The sequence below is a fragment of the Pseudovirgaria hyperparasitica genome (assembly GCF_010093815.1).
Source record: "Pseudovirgaria hyperparasitica strain CBS 121739 unplaced genomic scaffold EJ05scaffold_5, whole genome shotgun sequence".
NCBI lineage: Eukaryota > Fungi > Ascomycota > Dothideomycetes > Acrospermales > Acrospermaceae > Pseudovirgaria > Pseudovirgaria hyperparasitica.
The window spans coordinates 894,420-914,634 of NW_022985553.1; the positions used below are offsets into that span (position 1 = coordinate 894,420).

The 20,215-nt window shown below is 52.5% G+C and overlaps 8 protein-coding genes across 8 annotated transcripts; 5 read left to right on the forward strand and 3 right to left on the reverse strand.

Annotated features, from left to right (window-relative positions):
* Positions 1 to 74: 74 nt before the first annotated feature.
* On the forward strand, positions 75 to 1,733 carry EJ05DRAFT_308151 (NAD/NADP octopine/nopaline dehydrogenase). The gene is made up of 2 exons (XM_033740669.1): positions 75 to 368; positions 421 to 1,733. Exons 1-2 carry the CDS (start codon positions 320 to 322, stop codon positions 1,485 to 1,487), a joined length of 1,116 nt encoding a protein of 371 aa, XP_033602194.1. The 5' UTR covers positions 75 to 319; the 3' UTR covers positions 1,488 to 1,733.
* On the reverse strand, positions 1,509 to 2,437 carry EJ05DRAFT_474806 (S-adenosyl-L-methionine-dependent methyltransferase). The gene has a single exon (XM_033743673.1). The coding sequence runs from the start codon at positions 2,428 to 2,430 to the stop codon at positions 1,624 to 1,626; it is 807 nt and encodes a 268-aa protein (XP_033602195.1). The 5' UTR covers positions 2,431 to 2,437; the 3' UTR covers positions 1,509 to 1,623.
* A 600-nt stretch (positions 2,438 to 3,037) lies between these two features.
* On the forward strand, positions 3,038 to 4,683 carry EJ05DRAFT_492383 (cytochrome P450; the record flags this gene model as incomplete). Its single annotated transcript, XM_033746030.1, has 3 exons — positions 3,038 to 3,100; positions 3,145 to 3,384; positions 3,439 to 4,683. 3 exons carry the CDS (start codon positions 3,038 to 3,040, stop codon positions 4,681 to 4,683), a joined length of 1,548 nt encoding a protein of 515 aa, XP_033602196.1.
* Positions 4,684 to 4,886: 203 nt separating this feature from the next.
* Positions 4,887 to 7,377, reverse strand: EJ05DRAFT_498949 (uncharacterized protein; the record flags this gene model as incomplete). Its single annotated transcript, XM_033746755.1, has 6 exons — positions 4,887 to 5,304; positions 5,359 to 5,606; positions 5,654 to 6,375; positions 6,432 to 6,895; positions 6,946 to 7,138; positions 7,206 to 7,377. 6 exons carry the CDS (start codon positions 7,375 to 7,377, stop codon positions 4,887 to 4,889), a joined length of 2,217 nt encoding a protein of 738 aa, XP_033602197.1.
* A 111-nt stretch (positions 7,378 to 7,488) lies between these two features.
* On the forward strand, positions 7,489 to 12,184 carry EJ05DRAFT_509456 (multidrug resistance protein). Its single transcript, XM_033748098.1, has 7 exons — positions 7,489 to 8,075; positions 8,130 to 8,974; positions 9,024 to 9,450; positions 9,502 to 9,657; positions 9,706 to 10,288; positions 10,340 to 10,515; positions 10,568 to 12,184. Exons 1-7 carry the CDS (start codon positions 7,977 to 7,979, stop codon positions 12,077 to 12,079), a joined length of 3,798 nt encoding a protein of 1,265 aa, XP_033602198.1. The 5' UTR covers positions 7,489 to 7,976; the 3' UTR covers positions 12,080 to 12,184.
* A 349-nt stretch (positions 12,185 to 12,533) lies between these two features.
* On the reverse strand, positions 12,534 to 14,147 carry EJ05DRAFT_463186 (fatty acyl-CoA hydrolase; the record flags this gene model as incomplete). Its single annotated transcript, XM_033742707.1, has 1 exon — positions 12,534 to 14,147. One exon carries the CDS (start codon positions 14,145 to 14,147, stop codon positions 12,534 to 12,536), a length of 1,614 nt encoding a protein of 537 aa, XP_033602199.1.
* Positions 14,148 to 15,573: 1,426 nt separating this feature from the next.
* Positions 15,574 to 17,573, forward strand: EJ05DRAFT_436766 (methionyl-tRNA synthetase; the record flags this gene model as incomplete). Its single annotated transcript, XM_033741764.1, has 2 exons — positions 15,574 to 15,713; positions 15,767 to 17,573. 2 exons carry the CDS (start codon positions 15,574 to 15,576, stop codon positions 17,571 to 17,573), a joined length of 1,947 nt encoding a protein of 648 aa, XP_033602200.1.
* A 1,402-nt stretch (positions 17,574 to 18,975) lies between these two features.
* EJ05DRAFT_484664 (uncharacterized protein) lies at positions 18,976 to 19,933 on the forward strand (the record flags this gene model as incomplete). The annotated part of the gene is made up of 2 exons (XM_033745362.1): positions 18,976 to 19,878; positions 19,925 to 19,933. The coding sequence occupies 2 exons, from the start codon at positions 18,976 to 18,978 to the stop codon at positions 19,931 to 19,933; spliced, it is 912 nt and encodes a 303-aa protein (XP_033602201.1).
* Positions 19,934 to 20,215: the final 282 nt, after the last annotated feature.

Consider the following 20,215-nt stretch of genomic DNA (forward strand, 5'->3'; position numbering starts at 1 on the left):
TATATACACTAGCACCACCGCCGTTCACCTTAAATAGCCCGTTTCCGCAAGCCACGTGCTACATATGCGTGGGGACCTTGTCCGCTAACCAGGATCGACTGCTACACCACGTTTCTGCTACTTGCTCGAACATGCTCATCTCCAGACGATGATCCCTCTCCGCTCGGCCGACCAACACGAACACACTTGTTTTCTTGCCAGGATGCTGCAGATATATATGCAGAAGCAAACCCAAACAGACGATCTTCGCATACAAGCATATTCTCAACGACATAGCACCGTCTTACACATACATAGTCCTCGTTAGAACGACGCTATAATGCTTCAACCGAGAGTTGCCATTGTCGGCGCAGGACCTGCTGGATATGGTATGTGACGCTCCTTGTTTCACCCAACATAAAATTGCTAAACATACCACAGCCCTCGCCGCGGACCTTCACGCCCATCACAACTCAGTCCTCATCTACTCACATCCCTCGCACACCTCCCACACCGACGCCGTCATACGCAAAGGCGTCCTCCGCTCCAATGGTCTCATCGTCTCCGCCATCACTCCTCGCACGACGACCGACATGGCCGACGTCGTGGCCTTCGCAAAGACCGTCGTCATCACAGTGCCGAGTACAGGCCAGGAAACCGTGTGGGAGGAACTACGCAGATTCGACCTGAGTGCGCACACCATCGTCGCAGTACCAGGCAATCTGTTCGGCCTAGTAGTGCAGAGAGAACTGCGCGACGTCAAAGTCAGAGCCATCCTCGAGACAAATCTCTCCCCATACTCCTGTCGCATGAGCGAGGGCGCCCTCGTCGTCCTCGGCAAGAAAAGCAGCTTCCACATCGCCCGCCTCGACGATCCCCCTTCCCTCACAAACCCAATCCACCACCCCCCAGACGATGACGCCGACGTGCGACTCCGCCTCACAGCCCTATTCCCCCTGCACCTGCACTGGTGCGCCAACATCGTCGAAGTCTGCCTCTCCAACATCAACGGCGTCTTCCACCCGCTGATGGTGCTGCTGAACGCCGGCCGCATCGAGTCCACCTCCGGCGCCTTCTTCTTCTACCGCGACGGCCTCACACGCTCCGTCGCCAACGCCCTCGTCGCCGTCGACACCTGCCGCATCGCCGTCGGTGCAGCGCTCGGCATGTCTCTGCCCAGCGTCATCCAGGTCAGCAACGAGTGCTACGGACACACCTTCACCGACCTCGTGCAGCTGGCGCGTGAGAGCGAGCCGCATCGCGACTTGCGTGCGCCGCAGGGCGTCGAGAGTAGGAATATTGCTGAGGATGTGGGCGATTTGCTGGTTGCGTGGTATGCGCTTGCGCGGGTGCTGGGGGTGGAGTGTGCGCCGTTGTATGCGGTTATTGTGATGGCTGGTATGTGTACTGGGGTGGATTATCTGGTTGAGGGTAGGGGGCTGGCGAGGTTGGGACTCGAGGGCGTGGGGAGGGAGGAGTTGATTGCGCGGTTTGGGGTGAGGCGGTGATGGATGGAGGGTTGTTTAGGGAGCGGGTTGCATATGTACATACATACATTCATACATACATGTATATTCATAATCGTGTACACACCAGCTATACACACTAATTAGCTATACCACACCACACCACGCCCCTCCCCTCCTACTCCCCCTTCACCGCAACAACAACCAACAACTCCATCCCCATCCGAATCCACCCATCCGCCTCCCTCTCCGCCTCCCACTCCACCCTCATCTCCTCCCTACACCTCTCCCTCAACTCCCCAGGCGGCACCCCACCATACGTCTGCCCCGAACTACTCGTATCCAACCACTCCACCATCTCCCCGGGGCCCTCCCTCTCCACCACAATCCGATTAACCCACATCTCCCTCCCACCCGTAAACCCGCCCCCATCCAACAACCCATTCATCTCCCCGCGCGTCAGAAAATGCGGGCCCCCAACCTCCTCAAACGCCGCATACGGCGCACGCGCAAGAACCCGCGCCTTGATCCGCTCATGCGCAGCCTCGAAGTCGCCGCTTCCGCCGCTGACGCCCAGCCGCCCGCCCGGCTTCAGGACGCGGGCGAACTCGCGGATCGCGCGCGCCTGGTCGGCGACCCAGTGGAGGGTGCTGTTGACGAAGACGATGTCGAAGGCGGCGTCGGGGAAGCGGGAGAGGTCTTCTGCGATGCCGACGTGGAAGGTTAGGAGGGGGTTGTGGGCGTGGGTTTGGGTGGCGAGGGCGATGCGGTCGGTGGAGGGGTCGATGCCGGTGACGTGGGCGGGCGGGCTGGTGAGGGTGGAGATGTGGGCGGCGAGGTTGCCTGGGCCGCAGCCGATGTCGAGGACGGTGGCGGCGGGCGGGATGGGCAGGTGGGAGAGGAGGAAGAGGGCGGCGTTGAACTGGGTGGTGTTGCGGGTTGTGTAGCCGGATGCGAGGGCTGGGGTGTCGTTGCGGGTTGTCATTTTTTTTGGGTTTGTCGGGGGGTTTTGTGTGTGCTGGGGGGAGGTGGATGTATATGATTGTGTCGGGGGGATGGAAAATTGGGAAGTGAAATGTGTTTGTTTTGAAGGTGAGGAGAAATGTTGTACATGGGATGGACTGGAGCACGTGGGTATTAGAGAGCTTTTGGCATGAGTGAGAATGTTTCAAGGGTATCGGTCAGAGGAGTAAGTTTGAGCAGGTTGTGTGACACACAAGGTCAGTTTAAGGGCGGGGGGTGGAGTGGGGCGTGTACCGTGGGCGCAAGGCGTCCGGACTGAGGTGGTGCTCAGGGGAGTGTAGTCCGACAATGGCTTGTTTGTTATGTTTTCCAGTGTATTATTTTCCCATGCCCCAACGTTGGATTTTCTTTCTCGTGCTTCCTATTGGCCAATTGTCTATTTACATGACTTCTGCAGATGTATGCGGCCAGGGGGAGCAGCCCGGGATGCGTGCATAGGCCCTTGCAGCCATCTCGGCCGAAAACGGAATCCCGGTTGTAATATGCTTATCCGGGATCGGCGAATGCTTATATCTCCGACACGTCCCTGACATCGCATTTTCTTCGCTATATTGATTAGGTGACAAAGCATGTATACAGATGCCCTCCTTCAGTCTCCAGCAGCAGTGCTCGGCATAACATCAGTGGCGCTTGTAAGAGCGTCTTCGTCTGCCTTATGCAGTGCTAACGGCGGCAGCTGATCGGATACATCCTTACGCAAGCGATACAACGTCGATTCTTCCACCCGTTCAGTCATGTACCAGGCCCGTGGCTCAATAGCATTTCAGAAATACCAGCTGCATTCCACCTCGTCAACGGAGAGCAGCATCTTTACTATCGGTCTCTGCACGAGAAATATGGCCCTGTGGTTCGCGTCTCGCCTGACGAGCTGAGTTTTGTCAGCGTAGAGGCGCGGGACGAGATATATGGCCACCGAGTATGACCATGTTCCATCGTCATACCAAGTCATGCACACTGACCTCTAATACAGAAGGCAGGTCTAATGGAGAAGAGTCCCATCTTTCTTGGCGCGGTGGGACAAGTCAACGGAGAGACCGGTGTGAGTCTTGCACTGAACGCAGAACACACCAGACAGCGTCGGGCAATAGGGTACATCTTCACAAACAGCGCCCTACTCCAGCACGAGAGCATAGTACGGCGCCATATACACAAATGGATCAATGTACTGCGTGATGCGGCTAATGGAGCCCGCCCCCTCGACTTCTCTGACTGGTACACATACCTCGCCTTCGACATCATGGGCGACCTCTGCTTCGCCGAGCCCTTTGGCTGCCTCGACCAAGCCTCCGCAACATCCTGGTCCACATCCGTCATCAAGGTCTTCGTCGCAGCAACCTGGACCCAAGCCATCCGCCGCATCACGGGCGTCGGCACCACGCTCGAGACAATCCTCACAAAGCTCCTCATCCCTCGCAGAGCAGCCGAATGGCGGCTCACGCACCTCGCAAACTCCAAGGAGAAAACCCTGCGTCGTCTCGCCGACCCAGACCGCGACCATCCGGACTTCACATACCAAATCCTGCACAGCGAGTCGAAGAAAAGCCTCTCGCACACCGAAGTAATCCTTAACATGGGCCTTTTCATCAGCGCGGGCACAGACACCACGGCGACGGCATTGGCCGGCTGGACGTATTTCGTATGCACACATCCAGACGTGTACGCGCGCTTGACGGGTGAGATCAGAAGCGCGCTCGCCGATGAAACGGCGATCATATGGACGAATGTGCGCCATCTGCGCTATCTCGAAGCCACCATCAAAGAGGCACTCCGGCTATTCCCTCCCTCGGGCGCGAGTCAGCAGCGGATTGTGCCGGTAGGCGGAGCGGTGATCGACGGCTACCACATCCCCGCGGGGAAGACAGTCGCCGTATCGCCCTGGGCATCGACTCGTTCCTCTCTCAATTTCCACGAGCCAGACGCTTTTATGCCGGAGAGGTGGCTGGGCACACACGAGAGGTTTGCCAATGACCGACTTGCTGCGTCGGTGCCGTTTGGGAACGGGCCGAGGGTCTGCGTGGGCAAGAATTTGGCGTACATGGAGATGCAGCTTGTGGTGGCGCACCTGTTGTGGAATTTTGATATTGAGCTTGATAGGGGACTGTTTGTGGATCGGAATCGTGTCTGGGGGTTGGATGGCGTGTTGAAGCCGCCCAAGGTGTTTCATTCTACGATGAAGCCTGAGTTGTGGGTGGCTTTGAAGGATATACGGCGCTGAGTAGTTATCTTACCCATGAGTTGCGTCAAGTCTTCTCGAGCTAGCATCGTCGTGTTGTGAAACAGCTCGTACATAGGTACAGCTGGACATAGCTTCAGTAAGCCGAGTACATGCACCCGCTTTAACGGCATAAAATGAACATCCTAGGGGTGCGGTCACCTGCTAACGGGCTAGCATATGCCCGATGCAAAGACTTTCATAATTCAGTTGAGATAGCCCAGCGTGTCATCCTCGAGCAGCCCCATCATATACTGGTTTCCATTCCACCAGTCGCCAATACTGTTGTTCATCACGACGTTGCTGTCTACACTTGGGCCTCCTGCGAACCCCATGGTGTTCAAGTATGGATTTAGTGCGCTCCACGCTTGAGAACTAATGTTTACGGCCTGGTCTGGGGCCGATGATGGCGTGTTGGACTGGGAGTGACCCTCGACATATAGATTGGCGACTTGGTGTAAGGTTGAGCACAGTGCATGCATCTTTCGTGATCCTTCCGTAGTCTGGCCCATCGCAAGTGTTTGAACAAACTTCTCCATGCGCTGGAGGTCACCTGCATCTTGGGTGCTGAGAACATTCCCGAATAGGACGATGAAGGGCACGAAGGGGGCTTGAAGGATGGTCCTGTGGCAAATGGATTTAGCTCATGCAAGAGTGATATCCGATCATTGAACATACCAGTGGATGTAAAGGGACCAGGAGTCTTCTCCAATGTCAACATAACTGTCAGCAGCCTTCTGGTGGAGTGCGAGTGCAGCTCTGGCATAGCCTAAGCAATCCGGACTCAGACCAGCATCACTGGAGCTTCGAGCAATCATGCAGCACACCACATTGACTACTACCTCGTCAGAGATACAAAGAAGCTTCACCGCACGTATGCCTGCAATTGTGTCGGGCAGGTTCAGACTCTCGTGGTGCTGATACAGCTGTGGAATCTTAGATTTAGCTCATCAATTTTGTCAGCGGAACTCACTTGAGGGATTTCCTCCCGTACTGTCTCAATCTCATGCAGGAGTAACTTCGCATGGTTCTTTTGTACCTCTCTGCTTTGTTTGAGCGCAGCAGGACTGTACAATTGCTCGTATACCCGGCCTTGAACACGGGCAGTACGAATCCATAAGCATACAACTTTGGTACTGTATTGAGCCACAGGCGAGCTGCCATAGTCTGGCAGGTCGACATCAATGTCATAATCCTGCAGAATCGCTGCTCTCCCAAACCGTAGCGAGATCGACCTGTCCATGACATAGATGTACCAGAAGATCTGTGCTTTGCGTCGCCTCTGCTGGTCAGTGTCATCTTCGGACATTCTATGCCAGCCCATTGAGAGCGCAGCACTAGCTGCGGCCGCTGTCAACTTCCAACTCATGGTCGGTCTACAGGTCTCGATGGCGTAACATGCTCCGAAGAGAAGAGCCGATATGAGATTCTCGTTTCCGGGAGACAGTACCTCGAGGTTGGACAGCGCGATCTCCAAGTTGTCTTTGCACAGAGAACTCTGTGGCCCCCGCTCAATATCGTAGCCCAGCCTCCCCCCAGAAGAGTCGCATCCGAGCCAGTAGAGATGACCGAAAACCAGTATTGCTGTTGACGTGGGATAGTTATCGAGGCAGAAAAAGACATCCTTACACAGTTCTGTAAGCTGGTCGATATCCAAGACGGCGAAGGGATCCAAGAAAGTAAGAGTCGGGGATACTAAAGTCGGACATGTCAGGCAGGTATCAGAAGCTTGTATGATGGCATAATTGTACTTTTGGCTTGCCGTAGTAGATTCAACACCACATCCGTCGGTGGCAATTTTAGTCGCCGATAGTCAAATCGAGAGTCGCCCCCTAGTCTCGCAGGTGGAACTGTACCCGGTGTGGGCTCATGACGGCTTGAGAGTTGTCGCAGATGTGCCAAGGCTGAAGACATGGCTGGGCTACTTGCAGCAAAGGGATCTTCTTGAACTGCTTTCTCGAGCAGGTCACGAGCATATGCAGAGTGAGCACGCATCGATGTTTCGCCTTCATAGGCCTGTCTCTCTTCTTTGGTGAGGTCATCAGCTGACAAAGGGGATGCATACGCGGCTCGGGATACGGCACGCGGAGACGTCTTGGGTACTTGTGTCAAAGAAGAAGATGAAGATGGTGCAGGGTATCTGGTGTTCTCGCCAGAGTGGAAGACATGATCGAGGTCTGCTAGCCTCTCCTGGATGAAATCGATTTTTCTCTCACTGCGCCTATCAGTCAACCCTGCTTGAGACACACAGGAGTCACCACCAACTATTCTTCAGTTACATGGAGTCGTTTTCGGGGAGCTTTGGGCTCGGGATTACTGGTTTTACATGGGATGTTCGACGCTTTACATGACGAACATGGTGATGCTTTGTCGCAGCGTACCTGAGTAGTTATATGGTTAATGATGACTCCTCGCTTCACGAGGAGACGCCCACCTTTCTTGCTCTGCAGGCATTGCACTATAGCTGATATGTCAGCATATATGTGTCACCATGGTAGCACAGGCATGAAGCCAAAAACACTTACCGCTCGTTTGAAAAATGGCGACGGGCTTGTAGCGACCCGATTGCCCGCGTCTTGTGCTGGCATGGAGAGCGTTCAGAGCAGAAACTAGAGCAAGGTGAAATGAAAATGATTGGGAATTGATTATCCCGGTATTGAAATTTGCTGGAGGCTGAAGAGGAGTAGGCGAATCCATTGCTCTAAGAGATTTCGGAGTCCTCGGGATCCGTGGAACCCTGATGACTCAGCAGTTACGCCTCCTTCTTCCATATGGCCAGAGCATTAGTTTACAAAGACACTGCAGTCTCGAATCATGATATTACGGCCATCTAGGGTTTACTTACAGGACGGTTGAGCCGGAGATGGTGCGAGATGGAGATGATAATGGTTCCTGCAGCACATACGGAAGGAGTGAACGCCAAGGAAATGTAGGACGTCATGGCTCCGAATCGAAACAACCTCCTTTGACGCTCAATATGTTGTTCTCGGTGTCCACGGCCGCCGTTCAATCTGTATTTCTAAGTCCTCCTCGATGTATGATGTAGGTGCTTGTGTCGTAAGTCCAGCCAGGCCGATCTTGTCAGCGACCTCTTTGGCCCGTCTGGAAGGGCTGCTGCTTTGAAGCATAAGGTCGCGCACCATGGCTATAAGATCTACTCTGAAGACCCATAACCCAGCGCCTCTCCGTTCTGTACGCAGGAACATTCAACTTCTATCTCTACCCTCGACAATTTCACCTGTCTTTCTGGGTATATTGTCATCAATCGAAAGCACGCGGGATTGAGAGCAGCAAACATGGTTTCGACTGAGAAGTCATCGAGTGTAGCTCGAAGCTCGTCGGATATATCCGAGATATCGTCCGATGATGGAGCTGCGGGTTTCAAATCTTACCTAGTGAGTAACATCGTGATGTATTGTCCACTGTTCAGCTGTTTACATAGATATCAGCGCGTTTTTTCCTACGCAGATGGATTCAGCTGGTTCTTGAACGTACTAGGCACCTTTGCTGCCATAGGTTCAGGCAGTGTTCTACCTTTGATGGACCTCATCTTTGGCAAAACTGTCACAACATTCAACGATTTCGGCATAGGTGCAATCAGCCCTGCAGAGTTTCGATCGAGGTCCGTCGACTGGACACTCTACTTCATCTACCTCTTCATTGCCAAGTTTGTCCTTACCTATGTCTGGAGCCTCTGTTTCAACCTTGCGGCCCTTCGAACAACCAAAGCACTCCGCATCCACTTCCTCCAGCAAACTCTACGGCAAGACATTGCATTCTTCGACGAGGAAGGCAATGGCTCCATTTCAATTCAGGTCACAACCAACGGCAATCTCATCAATACTGGTATATCAGAGAAAGTTGGTCTCATCATCCAGGGGGTCGCCACCTTCGTCGCTGCTTTTGTTATCGCCTTCGTTGTGGATGCAACCTTGACCGGCATCACGTTGGCTGTTGTACCCACTATTGTCATATCAATGGTCGTCGGCGTCATAGTCGAGACGATCCAGGAAGGGCGAATCCTAGCGTTCTACTCCTCCGCCGGCCAAGTGGCCGAGGAGATTGTAGCAAGTATGCGAACCGTTCATGCATTTTGGGCACACCCAGCACTTGGTGGGAGATACAATTCGCTGCTAGACAGCGCCAGAAAAGAAGGAATGAAGAAGTCTCTGAATATCGCCTGTTACTACTGCGTCGAATTCTTCTGCATATACGCAGGCTATGGACTCGCCTTTTGGCAAGGGATCAGGCGCTACGCTCGTGGAGAGACGTCACAACCAGGCAGCATAGTAACGTATGTTCAGTCCTCTCAGACCTCCCAAGACATTTCTGACGGCCAACAGTGTCATTTTTGCAGTAATACTAGCGGCAACGGCCATAACCCAAGTTGCTCCCCAGCTGATGCATCTTTCCAAAGCGGCTTCTGCGGCGGGTGCGTTGTTCAAAGTCATCGACCGAAAGCCATCCATAGATGCATTATCCAATTCAGGTAAAAGACCAGCAAAATGTGACGGTACAATTGATATCAAAGGGCTTAAATTTGCCTATCCCAGCCGCCCTAATGTTCACGTTCTCCAGGGGATGGACCTCACGCTACCTGCTGGGAAGACTACTGCATTAGTTGGAGCAAGTGGTTCGGGAAAAAGCACTATCATTGGATTGATCGAGCGATGGTATAATCCAATCGAAGGGTCAATAAGTCTTGATGGGTGTCGCATCGAAGAGCTGGACATTGAGTGGCTTCGCACAAACATCAGGCTTGTACAACAAGTACGTCTCCGGACAGACCATGCGTCCAAGTCTTTGACTAACAGGCTGCAGGAACCTGTATTGTTCAATGTGACGATTTTCGAGAACGTGTGCTATGGGTTGGTTGGTACTGAATGGTATAAAGCCTCTGAGGAAAAGCAGATGGAGCTTGTCCAGAGTGCCTGCAAAGCCGCATTCGCTCATGACTTTATTGAAACGCTCCCAGAGGTAGTCCCCCGCAAGAACTTCTCGAAATCTCCCCACTGACCCTTTCAGGGATACCATACCCATGTTGGCGAGAGGGCTGGTAGACTCTCTGGTGGACAGAAGCAACGCATAGCCATCGCTAGAAGCATCATATCCAATCCAACCGTGCTACTACTGGATGAGGCTACTTCTGCGCTCGATCCGAAGGCGGAATCGGTCGTACAGGACGCACTTGACAACGTGTCCGCTCAAAGAACCACCTTGATCATTGCCCATAAGCTCTCCACAGTCCGAAAGGCAGACAATATTGCTGTGATGTCTGCGGGAGTGATCATCGAACAAGGCACGCATGACCAGCTTTTGGAGATCCCTGATGGCGCATATGCTCGTCTGGTCAAAGCACAAGACCTCGGCAAAAAACATGACGGTGGACTCATTACTGATGACGAAGAAATCCGCCGCGGCGAAGAGAACATGCAGCTGCTCCGAACCAAGACTACAGAAGTCCAAGTCGAAAGTTTTTCCGATGATCCGTCAACGCCGAAAAGGAGTATGGGGTATGGACTGCTAAAATGCATTTACTTAATCATCAAGCAGCAGAGATCTTTGTGGCTGTTATTCTTCCTCGTTCTTATTGATGGTACACTCGGTGGTAAGCACAAGCCATCTTCGTAAGGCAGATCGTACCTGATGTGTACTTTAGGTCTCGCGTACCCGGCGCTAGCCATACTGTTTGCTAGGAGCATAACTGCTTTCACTTTACCGCCAGATGAAATGGTCGACCAGGGCGACTTTTACGCACTGATGTTCTTCATTGTCGCCATAGTAATTCTGCTGGCTTACTTCAGCATGGGTTGGTGGACAAATCAAATTTCCCAGGTGAGTAATCCGGATTCCGCTGCAAGAAGTTGTTCTTAACGATCGTTGAAAGATTCTCACATACAATTATCGTTCACAAATGTTTCATGATACAATCAGACAGGACATGAGTTTCTTTGACAAGCCAGAAAACACCGTGGGTGCAATCGTGTCACGGCTGTCAAGCCAACCAACACATGTTCAAGAGCTGCTCTCCATGAATGTCGGGATTATCATAGTGGCTATGGTCAATGTTGTATCCAGTAGCATCCTTGCCATAGCTATCGCTTGGAGACTTGGACTCGTCGTTGTGTTCGGTGCGCTCCCCGCACTTTGTTTCTTTGGCTACCTTCGGATTCGACTGGAGTTCGCCCTTGACGATGCAATCACACAACGGTTTGCAGACAGTGCTGCTTTGGCTGCTGAGTCTGTATCTGCTATCCGAACTGTGGCATCACTTGCCCTCGAGCGCACAATTCTGGACAGATACCGAGATAGCCTTGCTTCTATCGAGCAGCGCTCCGCAAAATTCCTGCTCTGGACCATGTTCTGGTTCTCCTTATCTCAGGCAGTCAATCTTCTCGCCATGGCACTAGGCTTCTGGTATGGATCCAGACTTATCTCCTTCGGGGAATATGACCTCCAGCAGTTCTATATTGCATTCCTCTCTGTGCTCTTCTCAGGCGAAGCAGCAGCACAATTCTTCTCATACTCCACCAGTATTACAAAGGCCGTTACCTCGGCCAACTATATCTTCTGGCTCAACGCCCAGGTTCCAAATGTCCGCGAAATAGGTCCTAACTACGGGCCAACAGACTCCGATACCACCGATGAGTGCAGAGGCGCATCCATCCAGGCTCAAGATATCCAATTTGCATACCCCGAACGTCCCAACATCCCCGTACTCCGGGGCGTCTCTGCAACTGCAAGACCCTCTCAATCAATTGCTTTCGTTGGCCCCTCGGGCTGTGGCAAGACGACCATGATCGCCCTTCTCGAACGCTTCTACGACCCTGCCTCCGGCCGCTTCCTCTTCAACAAGCAGGACATCAGCACACTATGTCCGCGTGCATACCGCACTAACATCGCGCTCGTACAGCAAGAGCCCACATTGTACGGCATGTCGATCGCGGACAACATAGCACTCGGCAGCCATGGCACCGCAACAGAGGTTGAAATCGAAGACGCGTGTCGCAAGGCGAATATCTACGACTTCGCGGCCTCACTTCCGGACGGACTGCGTACGTTGTGTGGAAAGAGTGGCACGCAGCTGTCTGGCGGACAGAGACAGCGTATTGCGATCGCGCGAGCGTTGATACGTAAGCCGAAGCTGTTGTTGCTGGACGAGGCGACAAGTGCGCTTGACACGGAGAGCGAAAAGATTGTCCAGGATGCGTTGGAGAAGGGCAGTGAAGGCTGTACCAAGGTCGCGGTTGCGCATCGTTTGAGTACGGTCAAGGGGTGTGACTGTATATTTGTGTTTGCCAAGGGCAAGGTTGTTGAAAGGGGAACACATGAGGAGCTGATTCGGCGGAGGGGGGTTTATTTTGAAATGTGTCTTGGGCAGGGGCTTGATTCGGCGTAGGTGGACGATGTTGTCCGTCAAGCGGGTCTTTCTCACGTCATGTATAGAGTATAGACGTTGTGCGTTCAGTAATACTATACAAAGTCAAGAACGCGTCTTTAAAGCAGCCCTTCCAGCACTTTCCCACCTTGAATCTGTTACAGCCCGCTTCACTGCCAAACAAGCCCACCGTATCTCGGGTCCCTCTTTCAAGATCCTATGCAGCCTCATATACGCCCTGATATAATACGACTAACCAGCAATCATAGTTTCAAGTAATTACAGCTTCGGCACGGAGCATCAGGTAGCGATCGATGTATAGAGAATCACATAGCATCCAAAATACATGTTGTTCGAATTCACGACGTGTTCGTTATGACATCCCTGCTGAGAAATCTTGTAATTGAGATATATCTATGTTCCATTCATAAGAGGGGGAACCACGATTAACCCCCAAAAATGCTAATCAAATAGTTCACGGGAATGGATCATATTCACGTACTCCCGCACACACTCCATCCACCTCAATACCATCGATATGCTGCACAGCCTTGCCATTGGCACCAAAGCGCAGCATATCACCGCCATTCGGCTCACTCACAACTTGAGGCCGCCAGCCAAAGGCTTTCTGGGGCCCATTGTATGGGTCCTTGACGAAACTCATGATATGGTCCTGTATCGACTGGCTGACTTCAACCTGGAAGTCTGTGGTATTAGCTACATGGTCCAGAAGTCCGTATGTGCCAAACACCATTGGCGTTTCGCTATTATGGTACGCGCCAAGCCAGTCATACACATTCAAGTTGGGAAAGACGCCGGCGTATTGGAATCGAAAGACTGGTGCATCGGGAAGCTGGTTCCGACGTGTTGTTGCGTTTAACATCGTACACACCGCGGCAATATCTCTGCTTGTGACGGCAGCCTGCCACGGGCCCTCGGTCAGATTATCTTTTGGCCACGGCGCCAATGAGGAGAACTCGTTGGCTGTGAAGGATATCATGCTTGGTCGACGTGCAAGCTTACCTGCCTTGGCTCGCGCTTCGTAGTCGCGGAACACGATCCGGTCATCGGGAACAACGCTAAACGAGAGCGCAGGCTGCTCCGCCCGGTCGCCATACCGGCCGATGAAGTTCGAGATCTGAGCGGACGAGACCAGACGCATGCAGTCCAGCTCTGCGGCACCGTCTTCGTCCTCACATGCAGCGCCACAGGGCGCTGCGCAGCCAACATGTCGCGCTACGAAGCTAAAGTTTGAGTGCGTGGGGTCCTCCGCCAGACCGGAAGAAACGGTGCCGGACTCGAGATAGTAGGATTGCGCGATTGGGTCTGCGTGGTAGGCATAGGCGTGGATGTCGGCGCTGATGGAACCTGCCGAGCGGCCCCAGTGCATGATGCGCGTTGGATTGCCTCCGAACGCGGCGATGTTGTCGCGGATCCATTCGAGAGCGAGGCGTTGGTCGAGGATGCCGAGGTTTTGATCATTGCTGGCTAGGCCACGCGCGTTGGGGAAGCCGAAGATGTTGACGCGGTAGTTGATGGTGACGATGATGGAAGACTGAGACCGCTCGGCCCACGTCGTTGGGATCTGCCATGGGAGCTCGATGCCGCCTATTACGAAGCCGCCTCCGGTCATGAAGAATTGGACTGGAAAGCCGTTCTTAGGTGGCGCCTTTGTCGGTGCCCATACTGCGAGATATAGGCAATCTTCGGACGTTGCCTCGCCGACGAGCCCGGATGTATCGTTCTGGGCGCCATTGTATATCAAGTTACCTTTGGTCAGGGGCAGGTTCCACATTGACTCCACTGCGGTCACGAATTGCGGACAGGATGGCGGGAACTTTGTGGAGTAGCGATGTATGCTTGGCGATGGGGGGAGTTTCTGCGGACGAAGCCAGCGGCGGGATGCGACAGGAGGCTCTGCAAATGGTATTGCTCGCCATTGTCGTGTATTGGGATATTCGGAGTCGATAAGACCAGTGAAGGTGCCCGTCGATGTCCGCACAGTAAGCTTGCTATGGGCGTCTGAGCAGTTACTCGTTGCCGTCGCTGGCAGAGCGAGGAGAGCCAGCGAGAGAGCGGAGAGCCGCATATTAGACAGAACTGCCTTGTTTGACTCTCAGAGCACTTGAAGTTCTTGGTTCAAGGAGAAATATCGATTCTTGCTTATATACTGGCTAACAAAGGCCGTTTCCAGCAGGTAAACTCGTTTAATCCCACGTGATGCGGATCCTGCAGGTAAGGATCACTGGCGTCTTAGTATTGCTCGGCGTATCGTAATCTTTGGGTACTTGAGGTCCTCCCGTAATACATACTGATGGTACGAATAGAGTCCCATGTAAGTGACGTCTGAGGCTGACCTACCTGTTCTAAGGTCGTCCATGTCGAGAAAGGGGCTGGAGGCATTGAATCGCACATATACTGGAGATGTAAGATTAGATCACGCACGAGACCACCGGGGAATTCGCTTTGCAGAAATGACTCCACATGTATCATGGTTGGGAAGCGATGAATATCTCGAAGGCGATGATGGAGTGTGAAGCGTTGCTTCACGAATGACATGTAAAGGGGGTTCGCTGTGCGCTAGGCCGAAAACACCGAGTTTGCCATGCAGGGATTTATGTTTGCCATGGATTGTAGATGTGTACACTACATAACACGCTTCACCGTATCTTTGAATTTCTCCTTGCTCATCCTTACTTCCGTCAGTCTGCCAACGCGGAGGCTCTCGGTGAGGACTGAGTCATTCGAAACCGTTATGGCACCCGTGCTTGGACGTGGCTGATAAGGCGGATCGAGCATTAGCATGTCAGGCATTGTGATATCGGATGAACCTCGTGGATATATGTTGCAATTACTTACTCCTGCCGTTCCACATATATGGTTAATCACAGGTTGCTCCAAATACGAGCAGATTTTGAAGAGACCGATTTTCGCTTCAGTGACAATCTGTACGATAATAGCTTTCACAGCGCTACCAACGTCGAGTGAATGATAACAGCGAGCACATCATTCTGGTTAGAGGATGTGAGATCGATATAATTGATAGTTTTGCTTCGTTCATGGCGCAACGTTAATAGTCCACAACGAGAGAAGGTCGTGATAGGGGAAGAAGGAAAGACAAGGGTTCTAAACATAAGGCGGTGGTCAGTTCTGTACATTGAATAGCATAGTTGAGTCAAAATCAAACATGGAGCTCAGGGTGGCTTGGAATCAACGATCAAGAGTGATGTGTGAATCAGGGGAGTCGTTGGACCCTGGAGTATCGTGACGGGATTGGTGCCTGAGGCAACCAAAACGTGGGGATGCGAGGGGCAGCTCTGAAAATGGCCGACCGGAGTTTGACTCACGATCTTGACTCACGAAACAGCCGAAGTTGTCAGACTCACTTACCGTGCACGCGACCTGCGCATTCCCTGGGCACACGACAGAGAAATATATAATCTTCGTTCCTTCAATTCACCCTATTCCAGTCCATATCTCACATCTCCGTTCCAGCCTCTGAGCTTCATCGCGCCATGGCGGCGACCGAGCAAAAGATCCTACCTCAACCAGGGAAGAGGAATATCCTTATCACGAGCGCTCTTCCCTACGTGAACAACACGCCTCACCTGGGAAACATCATTGGAAGTGTATTATCGGCCGATGTCTTCTCCAGGTCAGTTCACAATCCGAAGCTTCCCACGCCTGGCAAAGCTGAAGTTACCACAGATACTGCAAAGCCCGCGGCTGGCCGACCCTCTACGTATGCGGAACGGATCAATACGGTACTGCGACCGAAACAAAGGCGATTGAAGAGGGGGTTACTCCGGCAGAGCTGTGTGCCAAGTTCCACAAGATACATTCTGAGGTCTACCAATGGTTCAATATTGCCTTTGACATCTTCGGCAAGACCCCGACCAAGCAGCACACAGAGATTTCTCAGGCCATGTTCTTAACGCTAAGGGATAAAGGTTACCTAGAAGAGAAGGTCACTATACAACCGTACTGTGAAAAGCATGAATCGTTCTTGGCAGATCGGTTCGTAGAAGGAGAGTGCCCGCTTTGTCACTACGCAGATGCTAGGGGAGATCAGTGCGATAAGTGTGGTAAGCTTCTAGATCCACTAGAACTAATCAAACCTCGGTGCAAACTGGACGGAGCAAGCCCTGTGCCGAGAGAGACAACACACGTGTTCCTGTTACTGGACAAGCTACAACCAATGATCGATGAGTGGTCCCAGAAAGCATCGAAAGACGGCGCATGGTCAGCAAATGGATGGAGTATCACGAAGAAATGGCTAGATGAGGGCTTGAAACCAAGAGGTATCACGCGTGATTTGAAATGGGGAGTACCAGTGCCGGTTGCGGGTTTGGAAAACAAGGTCCTGTATGTGTGGTTCGAAGCTTGCATTGGGTACCCGAGTATCACTGCGAACTATACCGACGAGTGGGAGAAATGGTGGAGAAATCCGGACGACGTCCGCCTATATCAGTTCCTAGGAAAAGACAACGTTCCATTTCACTCCGTCATCTTTCCCGGATGTCAATTAGGAACGGGCGAGACATGGACAAAGCTCCATCATCTTTCCACCACCGAGTATCTCAACTACGAAGGAGGAAAATTCTCCAAGAGTCGTGGTATCGGCGTCTTCGGCAACAACGTTCAGGAAACTGGTGTTTCAAGCGATGTCTGGCGTTACTACCTCCTTTCCCGTCGTCCAGAGACCGGCGACACTGAATTCGAGTGGACCGCCTTTATTGCAAGCAACAATAACGAGCTCCTCAAGAACCTCGGTAACTTCGTCAACCGCATCATCAAGTTTGTAAACTCAAAGATCTACAACTCGAAGATTCCCGACTACGCTGACTACGCCGCTCTTGGCGACTACTATACCGAGCACCTTCGTGCTGCGAATGCCATTCTCACACAGTATAATGAAGAAATGACGGCAGTGAAGCTACGCGCAGGTCTCGTTACTGCTCTACATTTCTCGGATCTTGGCAACAAGTTACTCCAGGATAACCGCATCGACAACAAACTTGCCGAGAACGAGCCAGAGAAATGTGCCGCTGTCGCGGGATTGGCCATCAACCATGTCCATCTCCTTGCCAGCCTCATCGAGCCATATATGCCCGGTACAACAGCCTCCGTGCTCTCGCAATTACAGTCCACGCTCCAAATCATCCCGGACACATGGACGCCAAATACTATACCCGCTGGCCACACCATTGGCAAAGCAGCATACTTATTCAGTCAGATCAAGCCCGAGAAGGAGAAGGAGTGGCGCGAGATGTTTGGCGGTACTGCCGCGCTCGAAGCAAAACGCGAGGCTGCAGAGAAAGCAGCAAAGAAGAAGGCGGACAAGGAGAGGAAGAAGGCGAAGAAGGCAGAGCAGCAAAAAGCTGCCCAGGAAGCCGGTGTGGAGCCAAGTGTCGAGGCCACGGAGAAGGGTACGGACCAGGGCGTCGGAAGTGACAAGACGGCTGTCGAGGAGGTCACAGAGGGCGTAAAGCAAGCGGTGTTGCAGAGCTCTTGAATGTAATTGTGGAGTCAGAGGGCGTGGCGCGGCATGGCGTGGCGTAGAAGGTAGGCGGTAGGCGGTAGTGGATTCTGGATGCATGGCGTGGATGTTGAGATGACATGTATGACGATCGTCTTCTTCGCATGTTTGGGTTTCGATGGTCGAATGCATTTGCAAGGGATGTTTGGTTCGATCAATGTAGTTGAGGAAAAGTCTCATCTGTACGTATGGAGTTAAAGACCCAGCATGATATGGTTCAACCGACTTGGGCATGGTCTTCGTATCAATGAAGCGTTTTTGGAATGAACTGAGAGCCTGGACTGATTCACTGATGAGAGGACTGTGGTGTCGGTTACATATGAAGCCTGGATTCAGCCCTGTAGAGTCTTAGATATCAGACAAGACCTGGGCTTCTTAGCTCGTCGTGCGTAGAGGATTCACAGGTAATTCTGACGCTGAATCTTGTGCCTAGGGAGGTGAGATGAGATGACATCTTGAGAGTCTGGTATCCTAGGACATATAACATGTTTTACTAGACTATTCAATAGCTAACATTATTCGACTATATGAACAGTTATCAGCACTTGCCCTAACCTCTCAACATCGAGCTTTCAGACGGGGGGCACTCAGCTAAGGAATCTAGTACTCACTTGTTACGTCAAGTCAGCGGCATTATGGACACAAGTTCTCTCCTGTGGATCAGAGTTCGACTCCAGAAGAGGCTTGTACATCAATAATCCGCAGCTTAGCATATGTCCCACTCAGAAATAAGGGAAATTCATAAAGCAGTAACTCGGAATCAGGTAACACAACGAAAAGGTCAGAATGTGACGTCAATAAGCTGGAGCAGCATCTTTGCTTGACTAGAAATTGAAAGTTTGATGGTCACTTGCGCATTAGGAGGAATGGGCTGCTGGCGAGGTCTGTTTTGTTGTTTTCGTTGTTCACTGGGGCGTTGTTCACTCGCGGATTGTTCACTGTGCTGAGGTGATGTACTGAGGAGACAGTGATCTGTCCGGGGCTTGAGGAGGTCAAGTTCTTAAGTTAGTATGGGTGTCTCCGGTGTCCCATGACGGTGATTACCTGACCGGCGAGACTTAAGAAGCTTTGTTAATGGTACACGCAACTTCCGGAAACATTGGCTGACTGTATCATGCGAGTACCGCTTGGTTGTGATATTCCCGCCAAGGAATTGCCGGCAACACTGTTCACTATGGCGGATGGTGTTTTCACGTGCAGTAGTGAAGTATATAAACATTCTTTGGAAAAACTCAAACCTAGATGACTCGTTTGACGTCAAGTACCCATTTGCAAGGTCCAATATTCTTCTTCGCTCATACAATCCCGGCGAAAGCCCTCAGATGCGCTCTATCAACTGCTGGAAAAGCAGTTTCTTAATCCCATACCCCCTGAGAACATGCCGAACCACAGAGGCCAAGATGAGGCCATCAGCCCAGCCCCAAGATCATCCAAGTATTCTCTCTGGCAGCGCACTCCAAAGTATCAAACGCCCCCTCCACGCGCACCATACCCTCCGTCGCATCCCAACTTATTCGGACCTTACCCAGCCACGTCCAAACCAGACCAAGGCGCCATCCACATCCACGCACCCACACAGCAGAACCCAGCCTACGCCTTCACATTTGACCTCCAACCTCACGACGGACTGACTCGCGGCACCCACCTACAGCTCCAATATGCCCTCACAGCCGACGGCCACGGCATCAACCTCTCCACTCAACCCCGTCCTTGGAAAAGCTTCAAGATCCAAAACACCGGCGCCGCACACCCCTGCGACTTTGTCTACACCACAAACATCATCGACAACGTAGCCTTCATCCTCATCACGATCTGCTACGCCGGCGACGCGCCCCCGCCACCGCACGACCAGAAGATCTACTCCGAGGACCTCTACTTCCACGGCCTCGTCTGGGGCGAGGATAAGGAGGGAACAGGCAACGCGCCATTTCGCGCCGTGTACATGGTGTACGACGGGATCATGAACAATGTGATTGCGGACGCGATGAAGGATGCGTATGATCTGGCGAGCCGGTTCTACGGCGTGGACGGGCATCTGATATGGTGTGAGAAGCGCGGGGATACGGGGTATGACGAGGCGATGGAGGCGGCGAGTGCGAAGGTGCTGGGGACGACGTTTGGACGGGCGGCGGTGCGGATGGTGGAGAAGTTTGGGGCGAGGGCGGAGATGAAGGGGTTGGGGGTGCGGTCGGTGAGGGTTGGGGTGGAGCGGATGTGTCCGACGCCGGATCGGTTTATGATTGTTACGTTGATGGAGAAGGGCTCGAGTCGGGTGGAGAGGGTGGGTTGATTCTAGGGGTTCTGTGGCTAGCTTCTTGTGTTTATAGTTTCGGTGAGACAGGTGTCGAGGTGGTCTAGATGCATGGGTCTAGGGTTGACATGCCTCGAGATTCCTGATCTGGATCTCATTGATACAGCTTCTATAAAGGTTGACATGGTTGGACTGTGCTTGGTGATGTCGACAACGGAGACCTCGGGATTAAGATTGGACAGAATCGCATGATAGTGTTCCATGACATGAAGAGAGCAGAGTAGTGGGCATGGTGTGGTTCGCGAGCACGTTGGAAGGTGGAAGAAGGACGAGCGAGTAAGATTCTCTTGGCCGAGACAATCGTTGA